The sequence below is a fragment of the Bison bison genome, unplaced genomic scaffold (assembly GCF_000754665.1).
Source record: "Bison bison bison isolate TAMUID 2011002044 unplaced genomic scaffold, Bison_UMD1.0 scf7180017864340, whole genome shotgun sequence".
In the NCBI taxonomy this organism is placed as follows: domain Eukaryota; kingdom Metazoa; phylum Chordata; class Mammalia; order Artiodactyla; family Bovidae; genus Bison; species Bison bison.
This window is the reverse complement of record NW_011494912.1, coordinates 5,495,748-5,507,260: the sequence shown is the minus strand read 5'-3', so window position 1 is coordinate 5,507,260 and position 11,513 is coordinate 5,495,748. Positions and strand designations below refer to the sequence as shown.

Here is an 11,513-nt window from a genome sequence, read left to right as displayed (position 1 = left end):
TTGTGAGCAGGAACTACCTTTCATGGACATTTTCCTCAATCTCTTAACTGAGCTGTGACTTTTAGAGGCCAGACAGGAGGCGGGAGGGCTGGCGGGCTGGGGTGCGCGGCTAAGACACACAGGGAGTCCAATGGCTGACATCAGAATACTCGTCATGCCTACACGGGGTGCAAGATCAGACATGCAGAGAGGGGAGAAACGTTAGAAGGAGCTGTCCGGCTCGTGACCGCCATAAACCCCAGCTGCACCCAGGTGGCACTGTCGATGGCCATCAGGACTCGCCCATCTCCCCGGGGAATCTAGCTGCTCGAGGCTGCCAGGGCCCACCCAGACCGGCAGGGCTGAGCTCGACAATCAGTGAAATGCCAGTTTGTGAGAGCCCTGGCCCCAAGTTCCAGGAGGGTCTGAACAAGCACCCCATCAGCCTGTGCCCGGAGCATGCAGATGGGGAGGCTGTGGCTTCAGGAGGGCAGAGGGCAGAACACCACCCCAAGACGCGTCCAGAGCGGATCTGGGGGGGCCGCCTCTCCATGCCAGCGTGAGGAAGGAGAGCAGAGGGCAACACAGGAGGGTGCAGCCAAGCCATGGAAAGGCGGATGGTCCGGAGCTTGCGGGTCTCCCTCTGTGCCCCCGCAGCCGAGCCCCCGCAGCCCCCGGTCGCCTGGCCCCCCGTGGGGTGCTGCCTGTTCTCCGTGCACCACCCGGCCTGTCTAGGTGCCTTCAGAGCCATTACTGGGGGAAACAGGCAGGAATCCTGCCCCAGGGTCTGCCTCCTCACCGAGTGTCCCTATGGCCCCCAGGACCACTCCTCGGGAGCAGCTAAGGTCCCAGCCCGGAGCTCCCTTCTCTGGTCCCTCAGCCGAGGCTCAGACAGCTCCTCTGGCCGTGGTGGGAACACGGGGCAGCCCACAGCGGGAGGGGCGGCAGCAGGCAGCCACCCCGAATGGACTGTCCAATCTTGTCACTCCTTCCGTGATGCCTGCAGAGCGGATGCCCCACTCCTCAGTCTGGTGCTCCGCCTGTGCCCTAGCTGACCCTGACCCATGCTCCCTAAGGACCTGGAACCGAGCACATCCTCCTGCTGGAGGCACCGCTCCTGCCATGCTCTCAGCTACTCTGTGGTCCACACCGGCCTCCACCCTCCCCTCCCCGTCCCTTAAGCACCTCCTGCCGTGAAGAGGGGCTCTGGGCTTCCTCTCTGCCACCCCCTTAGGGAGTTAACAGGTGTTCAGAATCTGGCCTGCAGTCTGGGCACCATGGACAGGACAGGCGGACCTGCTGCCCTCTCCAGAGGTGATCCACAGCAGCCAGGGGGGAGCTGGCCCTGGGCTCCATCAGGCCCCACCGTGGCCCCCACTGGAGAACAGAGGTTCTCAGCACAGCCCACGTGCCCAGCGCAGGACAGCAGCAGAGTCTGGCGGCCCAGGCAGCGCTGGGTGCACTGTGCCAGAGTGCCCATCAGAACACTGAGGCTGGACGCTGGGCACTCGTCCAGCAGGCAGTGCGATGCCACAGCATCCCAAGGCTGTTCCTGGGCTCCAATGTGGCTCCCCTGGGAACTAAACATTGGGTGGACTGGATGACAAGCAGGCAGGGGGTGCAAACAGATGGAAAGAGAACAATTCCTGATGGGAACCCAGGAGTTGTGTGTGCTGACTGTGATTTATTCTCCCAGAAGCCACCGGACCCTGCCCATCAACCAGACCCATCTCCCAGCTGCCCCTCCTTGACCACCCATCTAGAACGGCCACGTTCCCCTCCAGCTCATCTCCTTCACTCCACTCCATTCTCAGCACCAGACGTAACATGGGCTTCTGTCTTTGTGACTGTCTTCACTTGATCCGACCACACAGGGCAGGGCCTGGTCACAGGGGAGACCCAGTCTCTGCCTGCTGGGGAGCGGACATCCCTGAGGCCACGCCATCAGCCCCGCAAGAGGCTGGCATGGACAGCGCTGCTGCTGCTTCTAACGAAGGACCCGCTCCTCCTCATTCCAGCCACAGACAGTAAGTCTCAGTTTACACGCCTGCGGAGAAGCAGCCCCTGGCTCTGCCGGTCTGCCTTCTCGTGAAAAAGTGTGAAGGTCATCCCGCAGCCAACACGTCACAAAAGCGGCATCCAGTGGAGAGGATGGGGGAGGGACACGAGGGGCCATCACAACTTCCCCAAGAGCAAGGGCTCAGGGATGTGCCCCCCCACAAACTCCCAACATCCCCAAACAACTGTAACAGGGCGGACAAGCACAGCCTTTCCCACTCTCATCTTGGTCTGCCAGAGCCCCGGCAGGTCCCACACCTGGTCACACGTGTGAACTCCCCCTTTCTGAAGCCCAGCGTTGGCCTTTTGTCTAGTGACTGGGCTCAGATGCCAGCCTACCCTCCTCCTGCCCTGGCCTTACTAACCTGGCTTTGAGGCTGTTACCCCTCCCCTGGGGCTGACCGGCCTTGGGCAGGTCCTGGCAGCGTAAAATGCAGACACTCCTCCTCCCTTGCTGGTTGGGAGCCTGGCCCCGGCCTGGGGGACCCACTCCTCCCCACACCCCATAGGGAGGGGCCCTGGCCAGGCGGCAGGCAGTAAAGCCATCCCTCGAGGCGCCTGGCTGACGGAGAGGCGGCCCCTCCTCCAGCGCAGGGTGCACGCAGCCCTTCGGCAGCGCGGCTGCTGGCCAGGAGCCTGCCTGAGAACCCCTGGGCCCAGGTGCTCACCTCAGTGAGGCACGAGTACTCCCAGATCCATGACCAAATCCACAACCACCGCCCAGCTGAGACGTCTCTCCAGCCCCTGCTACCTGGGGGTGGGCCCAGGGTCCCTGGTTCCCTGGCGCCCCACACAGCCGCCCCAGCAACAGTACAAGCCAGAGCCCTGCGTTCAGGGGAGGTGGTGTTCAGCCACTGACTTGTCTACTCTTTCCTCGCCAGGACCCACTACTGAGCTTCAGGGTCTGTCTCCCTGACAAGCACATGGGAGGTTAAAACGCCCCAGGATCACTCTGAGAGCAAAGGTGGCAGGGGACACAGAGAACAAGGCCAGGAGAGGGTCCCGGCCTCGAGAGTGCCTCAGCACCCAGACCACTGCTGAGCTGCGGGTAGAGGGGACCATGCTGGTATTAGGCCCTCAGCGACTGCAGGCTGAATGGAGCCAGGCACCTGCAGGCTGGGCTTGCTCCCGCAACCTCTCTCCAGCAATACATGTACACACGCGCGCACACACACACACATACCTCAGCAGTACATGTATGCACACGCGCGCACACACACACACCCCAGCACATGTACGCACGTGCATGCACACACGCACACACCCCAGCAGTACATGTATGCACGCGTGCGCACACACACACCCCCCAGTAGTACACGTATGCATGTGCACACACACACACGCACACACCCCAGCAGTACAATTACGCACGTGCACGCGCGCACACACACACACACCAGCAGTACATGTACGCACGTGCACGCGCGCACACACACACACCCAGAAGTACATGTACACACGTGCATGCACACACACACACCCCAGCAGTACATGTACACACGTGCGCGCGCACACACACACCCCAGCAGTACATGTACACACGCGCGCACACACACACACACACCCCAGCAGTACATGTATGCACGTGCATGCGCGCACACATGCACACCCCAGCAGTATGTGTACGCATACACGCACGTGCACACACGCACACCCCAGCAGTACATGTACACACGTGCGCGCGCACACGCACACCCCAGCAGTACATGTACCTACACGCGCGCACGCACACGCACACCCACACACACACCCCAGCAGTACATGTACACACACGCGCACATACACACACACACACACACACAATCCGAAGTACCTGGGCTATGTGATACCACGAGAAGACCTAAACTGGGCAGGAACTATCTAGTCATCTTTGCTCACTGTTCTCTCTGCCGCAGCAGAGGGCTGATGGCTGAGCAGGTGAGTGTGTTCCGGAGGGCTTGCTGGTTAGCATGTCCCCTCCTGGGCCCTTCCTGGCCCCACTCTCTTGTCTCCACTACATCTCTGACTGGTCCTTCCACGTCCTTCAAGTGCTCTTCTTCCTGGTGGTCCACCCAGTCTCTGTAAGTTCACACACTCCTGGGCGGGCAGACGCCCCCCTACTCCACCCCACACTGCTCTTCTGAGCTGCCCATCCAAACTCCCCCGCCTCCAGGACAGCTCCACCGGCCACAGACATGGACCCACCAGACTCGGGAGCAGCACAGTGTCATAGTGAAGAGCCCAGATTCTGAGGCCAACAAGGCCTGGGGCTGAATCCCACTCTGTCCAGGACTGGCTGCCTGGCCTTGGGAGGTTTCTGGAATTCTTAGCGCATCAGTTTCCTCAAATGTAAAATGAGAATCAAAGTTCCTCCCGCACAGAGCTGCTATTGGGATGAAATGAGTCTCGTCCTTAGTCACGAGGACTTCGCTGTCGGCAGCACACACCAGGCCTCATTCTATTCCTTCCATCTCACAACCAGTCCAATCACTGAGTCAGAAGCCCTTACCTCCATCCACTGCCAAGGCCCTAGTCAGTGGTCAGCCGGCCTGGGGCACGAAGCCTGGGTCCACACGGCCTCTCTGCCTCCAGCCTGGGCCTCTCCAGCCCGCCCTGTGCTATCACAGTGACTCACCCAGCACACGGACTGGCCAGCTTCCTCCCCTGCCTCCGCCTCTAAATGATGGCGGTTCACCAGACGCCTCGGTGTACCTTCATGCCACAGTCTACATTCCCCCTAAGTTAAAAAACAACTCTCAGTGGCTTCCCAACACCCACAGAAGGAATTCTGAAAACCGTTCAAAGGGGCAGGGTTAACAAACGACCTAGTGAGACACAAAAGCCACTTGCTCAAAACGTGAACTCCAGCCAAAAAAGGTGGAGGAACTCCCCAAAGGGCCCCTGTAGGGAAATGCCTAAAGCATGTCGAACAGAAAAGCGACTCCTGAACCATAATTCAAGGTGACGTGAAAACGTAAAAGATGGAGAAAGTTGGAACTGTGCACCCACATCATCAGGTACGATCCCCTCCACATTGAGACAAATGAGGGGGCACCCAGGCTCACTCACGGGGGGACAGGTCACCATCAATGAAAAAAGGCGCTGCCCCCCCAAGGAGCCCCTGTGGGTTTCCACAAGAACACAGAGGGTCAGAAGACCCCCTCCCCACAATCTCCTCCCCCTGCCCCACACATTCCCCACCCGCAAGTCCCACCCCGGCGGACATGACTGGACCGGAGACCACCTGCCTACCTGCGAGGGCTTGCTGGACCCGGCTGGGCTTCGGCATCTTCACGGGCACCGTGGCGGGGACACTCCGGGGGCTGCTCACTGGACCGCTGGGCAGGGAGGCACTTGGGGAGAAGAAGGGGACAGAGCTCAATGTGAGGAGCTGACTTGGCAGAAAGTGAGGAAGACCCTGGTGCTGCTGAGGCCCCTTTGCGGTTTCACTTCCCCGCAGCAGCCTCTGCACTGAGGGCTTCTGGTTTTTCTTTTTAAGAGGAAAGATCCCCACGAAGAATATCTCAAAGGACGGGCGAAGAGGTCTGATGGTCACGACTCTCGAAAGCACTTCCTCCGTGAAAATCAACCAATAAAAGTCAGACTCCAGGTGGGGCACTGGGGAGGGGAGGGAACACTGGGCAGGGAAGAACACGGCTGGGGACAAGACTCATCTTTTTACATGGTATGGATAACGAAGCGTTGGCTGTCACAAAATGCTCTCCTGGACAATCCCAAGACTCTGAAGACAAATCCTAAAAGAACTATGAGCTCACCAGCTTCACCGAAATGAGGGCTCTGTGGTAACCAGAGAGCGCAAGTCCAATAGAAACCACTCCTAGTGGTCAAGCCCAGCACCACCAGTAACGGGCCAAACATCATCAGGAACTCCAAGAAAAGATGTTCTGAGAAGGAAATTAACACCCTTTTTGTGGTTTCTGCCAAAACAGCATAGCCTCAGTCCAATCATGAGAAAACATTTGATGAAACCAAATTAAGACCATTTGACAAAAGTAACTCTTCCAAAGTGTCAAGGTTATGGAAGATGAAGAAAGACTGAGGAGCGGTTTTACCCAGAGGAGGAGGAGAGGAGGAATGACAACTGGATGCAGAGTGGGTTCATGGATCGAGAAGAGAACACCACAGAAAAAACTGATGAAAATCAGAAAAGTCCTTAGCTAACAGTCCCACACCAATGGTGAGTCTTTGGTTCTGGCAACTGCACTACGGTTATCATGAAAGATGTTAACACAAGAAGTCCAAGTAAGAGAGATGGAAACTCCACTATTTTTGTAACTTTCCTGTAAATCTAAAATTAGTTTAAAATAAAGGAAAAAAAATTTTTTTTAATGAAGGTCTTGCTTCCCACAGTGACTAATTCCAACTCTCTCACTTGGCTTTAAGCCATTATATATGTGTGTGTGTGATTGTATTTTTACTTTTTCACTTTTTAAATATCTGTTGATTGATCTGACTGTACTAGGTCTTAGTTGCAGCATGTGGGATCTAGTTCCCTGACCAGGGACTGAACCAGGGACCCTTGCACTGGGGGCTCAGGGTCTTAGCCACTAGACCATCAGGGAAGCCATCATATTTTTAAATGGTAATAAATCCATGCCAGTATAGGTTGTGGGGAGCCCCATACTGGAGACGTCTGATGCAGATGGCCCGAGGTGCCTGCTACTCCCTCCTCGTCCCAGTGACTGTGTCCTCCAGCCCTGCTCGTGTTCAAGATGATACAAGATGAAGGGTCCGCAGCCCCTAACTGGAGCTCCCCGAGGACAGGGCCTGGGTTCACTGGGCTCAGGCCGCAGCCAGGAGCTGGAAAGGTGCTCAGGAAACGATGGACGCCTCCAGCCTGCTGTCCTACCCTCGCAACGGCCAACAGCCCAGCAGCCACCTGCTGGTGGCAAATGCTCCTGGGAGCTCCTCCAGCCCCCTGCCTACCGCCAGCCTCGGGTCACACATGCCGCTGGTGGACGCAACGGGGAGCTGGCCGGTTCTGGTCCACAAAATCTCACACTGGCTGGTACTGGTTTTCACTTCTGGGCTTTACGCTTCCTGCTGCCCATGTCTACTGTCAGCCCCAAGGGGACAATGGAACCAGGTCTGGATGCTCTGCTAAGGCAGTGGGGGAAGGGCTGGGCATGCATGACACCCGGGCTAAGGCTTTGGCCCCACTAAGCTGTTTAATTTGAAGCCACACCCACCCCCTTCCTGAGTGTGTTTCTTCAATTCTCAGGTTCTAGAAGTGAACGACTTGGAGAAGATACAGTCCTTGGAGGCGTCCTTCACCTCCTAAGCCAACTCAACAGGGAGCAATGAGCCAGAAAGTGGGAAAGCCAAAGCCTGGCTCTGCTGCTCCAAGGGGTGACCCAGCGGGCTGGGCACCACGGGCCCAGCAGGGCCAGGGCAGCGGGGTCTCCCCTTGCTGGCAAGAGGCCCATATCTGAGAGAGAAGGCCAAGGCTCAGGTTCTACCACAAGAATGAGAGCAGAAAGCAGACAGGCAGTAAGGCTTCCAACAGGCAGCTCAGGGAGGAAGTGGGACCAGGAAGCGTCAAAGTTCCATCTGCCTAGGGATCTCCCGGTGTCACTTCCCCTGTGACTTTCCCCAGCTCCTCCCCCATACGTTTCTCTGCTGTGATCAGAAGGGACAGAGAAAGGATCCAGTGGTTTCCACGACGGGGACTCTGAAGAGCAGACAGAGCCTCGGAGGTCACGGATCCCCTTGCGCTGTCCGCTAAGAGCTCAGACTGGCAGAATGTTCTCTGCTGTGGGCACCATTTGCCCATGAAGTGCCCTTCTGAGAATTCCTTCCTGTCAGCCCCCTGCCTGCCTGTTGGGTTCCTAGGTCTCCTACTAGGCCCTCCCTGCCTTTCCCATCTAAGAAACCATCTCCAGGAGCTTCCAAGTGGAGGTGAGAACACAAGACAGAGATTTCTCATTGTCTATTTGGACAGGATTGGACAGTCCTGGACAAGGGGCAGAGCTAGGAGGCAGGAGAGCACGGCATGCAAAGCTTCCCTCCAGTTCCCCACAGGGGACCCTCTGAGCATGTGCAGTACAAGACACTTAAGATGCAGACAGAGCCTGGGGACCCCACTGCCAGCACCCACTGAGGGGCACGTCGAGTCCCCTTTCCGAGCTTTACTTTCTCTCTCTGTAAGATGAGAATAATCCCCCAAGCCCCCCTGGGTGGCTGCCAGGCTCAGTGTGCAGTACGATCCAAATGCCCGCTGTGTCCCAGGTCCCAGTGGAACAAGGCGGTTCTGGAGAGTCGTGGGGCCCTCACCAAATCCTGACCAACACAGCCCTGTCAGAGCAAAGGGAAACTTCTGCAACTGCCCTAGCCAACTTGGTAATCTTACAAGGGGAAAAGAGAGACGTAGAGAGAGAACAGAGGTGAGCCAAGGGCTCACAGTGAGCGAGTCAGGAGTCAGGTCCCACTGGAGTCCAGGACCCCAATCCTACAAGTTTAAAGAGCCTGACTGATAGCAGGAGGGAGCAGGGTGCAACTTTCAGAGGCTGGGAGAACAGCGGGACAAGAACAGAGTAGATGGACGAAAATGAGAGCCATTTTCCTAGGCCAGGTGAGTGCAGGGGCAAAGACCCCCGAGACCTTGCTACAGCGAAGCTGCAACAGAGGGCTGCTCGTAATCACCACCCCGAGTCAGCAGAGAGCTAACACCTCTATTAAACAATGGCACACCCACTATTAAACAACGTGTGCATGACACATTTTGGAAAGTCTTCCATCCAACATCATTGAAACACAAGTCTTGGTGCTTAAAGGGATAAACTTCAGCTACCAGGAAATTTACTTAAACCCGGCGGCTCAGTGACAAGCACGTGTCTTCCCGATAGATTACTCACTCAGAGAAAGGCTCCTGGGGCAAGAGGCGGGTCCATCAGCTGAGGTTTTACCCGGATTGAGCAGGAAGGGATTTGAAACTACATGGGTTCCAAAAAAAGAACCCACAGGGGCTCCACAAACTTTCATTTTGCTCACTCACAGGTCCTTCCCAGCGGCTACCAGTAAACGCTGCTGGTTCCCGGTTTCCCCAGTCTGTGGCGCTGGTAACTTTCACCTGATGCTGCTGATGTTCGCTTGGCCTGGAGAAACTACACCACAGCCGCTGGAGAACTAAGGTGCCAAGTGTTTTCAAATCCTCCCAGCCCAGCTGGGTGAAGAGGTCAGGGATTAATTAGACCCCCTCTGGCTCTACAACAGCCGTTCGAGATGGCTGACTATAGAAGGCCGCACAATGAGTTAGACGCGGGAAGACTGACCCCTGCCAGTGAAAGACGCCCCTCCCCGCTCCTGAAGAGATGGTCCAAGAGGTCAAGGTGAACCCCCGTCAGGAGGCAGGCCCCTCTGACCCTGCTTCACCTACCAGAGCTGGCTGGCGCAGTTCCCACCTGGTGTACAAGGCAGGGTGGCAAGGCAAGCAGCAACACGCACGGCCAAGCAGCAGAGGTGAGGCTACCTGGCCCCGCAGCCTTCCCTTCCGGAACCTGCCTGGACGGGGCCCTCAGGCTGGGGAGGGGAGACTCCAGAGAAATCTCAGGGGAGACCAATGGGAGCCCCGTGCCAGAAGAAAGCAACAAAGCCCAAGTGGTCGCCTGGCTCCTCCCAGAATCCCAGCTCTAGAACCTTTGAGAAACCTGCCTCAGTTAACACGTCAGCACACAAGCCCCAGGAGGCTGGGCAAAGCTGACCGAGTCGTAAAAGCGGCTTCACCCTTACTGATAACCCTTCTGGGCTGGCAGACGTGACATGTTTTTCTCTAAAATAGACTGACCCACGTACTGGAAGAGGCCTCGCAGGGCACTGGGAGGGACTGGGTTGGCACTGAGCCCAGCATGCTTATGTCTCTGGGGAAGGCCCAAGCCTTACCCATGCTTCCAATTTCCAGAAAGACCTCAGAGCCACGAGCCCCAGCTTCAGAAAGGAAGAGACGTACAGGAAGACACCAGGACCCAGTGGGCCCGCCTTCTTCTCCGCAGTGCCAGCCTCCGCACGCACCCGTCAGGACGTCCTGTCTTCCTCTCACTCCAACTTTCAGATGGCTTCCAGAGCTCCACGTGCCCCATGCGGCCCGCAAGGGGCCTGGGTTTGAGCCCAGTTCTGCCACGTCCTGGCTGTGCTGCCAACCCCGCCAGCCTCAACATGCTCCCCTGGAATCTGGGGACACCACCTACCACAGGCCGTTGGGAGGATCTGGGAAAACCGAGCCTGGCTATAACGGGTGCTTGGTGAGCGAAGCTGTCATTGTCTTACCGAAGCCGGACGGGTCCTCTGGAGAAAACACTAGAGGCCCCAGAAGCTGCCAAGGAGGTCTCACACTGGGAAGCTTCAGCCCTCCTTGTGGTCAGGAGGGCTGGGCTGGGTGAGCGAGGTGGCACCAAGATGCTGACTCTCCGGGGAACAGGGCAGCCACAGGCCCCCACGTCCACTCACCGCCTGCTGAGGTCACCCTCTCTCAGAAATCTGCCCCCATCCCGGCCACCACTGTGAATCCTCAAAACGTTCTGCAGGCCCCAGACTCTCAATAATGATCAACGCCAAGGCCCCTGGTCAGGGACAGGTGTCTGAGCACCCCAGAAGCATCCACCACTGGCCACTCCAGGGTTTCCCCACTTTGAAGTGTCACCTAGCTTAGATGGGGCCCATTTCCTCACTTTGTCGGGGTGCCCTAGGGACCCGACTGTACCCCAGGGGCCAGCACAGCAGCCAGCCTACATCACCTGCTGCCGCCCCCACACGCTCAGCGTTGTGCTCTTTCCTCGACACTGTTAAACTCCAAAACTGGGCTCCAGCCTCCCCCTGGACGAGACCGTGGGCTCGGGGAGAGGACTGGACCTTCCGTGTTTGTGATTTCAGGGCTGGGCACACAGCAGGCGTCAGTGAAATGTCCTCATGTACCCAGCAGTGGGCACACACACAGCCAAATAATCTAACTGCTCAGAGAGCCCGATTCTCCTGAGCCGATGAACGGATCACTGGGTTTTTAACCCACGTGGCAACTACCAGCACTCACATGCCAGAGGTCGTGGAGGTCAGTGGGACGCAAGGCTGTGGATGGCCGTGGTCCCCTGGCACCACGTGATGCCTGCAAAGGACATGACGAAGTGGTGGGGCAGGAGGAGGCAGGTGCCAGGTCTTCACGGCACAGGGGGAGCCTTCCCAGCTAAATAAGGGCGGAAACCCAAGGCCCTGACAAGGCGCACGGCTGGACACAACAGCTGTCAGGAACGCAAGATACCTGGCTGCGCCGGTGGCGGACGGTCCTGAGGGCTGGTGCTGCGACGCCAGGTGGGAGAGGCTGGAGCGGCAGAGGGGCGCACTCCCCAGGGAGGGCGGCGCCCCGGCCCAGGGGTTGGTGGTGTTCAGCCTGGGCGCAGACCTGGCCCCCGAGAGGGAGGGCTTGTTGTACGGAGCAAAGGCCTGGTGGGTCCCCCAAACAATGGCGGGCCTGTGGGGGGGGTGGGGGG

The 11,513-nt window shown here is 57.9% G+C and overlaps 1 protein-coding gene across 1 annotated transcript in view; it reads right to left on the bottom strand.

Annotated features, from left to right (window-relative positions):
- The window catches only part of DTX2 (deltex 2, E3 ubiquitin ligase), a 36,712-nt gene that overhangs the window by 8,536 nt on the left and 16,663 nt on the right, over nt 1-11,513 (bottom strand). Inside the window, exons 4-5 of the mRNA XM_010854357.1 lie at nt 11,285-11,513; nt 5,269-5,369 (exon numbers count right to left, since the gene is read on the bottom strand). The exon at nt 11,285-11,513 is cut by the window's right edge and continues 29 nt beyond it. Of these exons, the coding sequence (XP_010852659.1) occupies nt 5,269-5,369; nt 11,285-11,513 (330 nt within the window). The remainder of the gene's footprint in view (nt 1-5,268; nt 5,370-11,284) is intronic.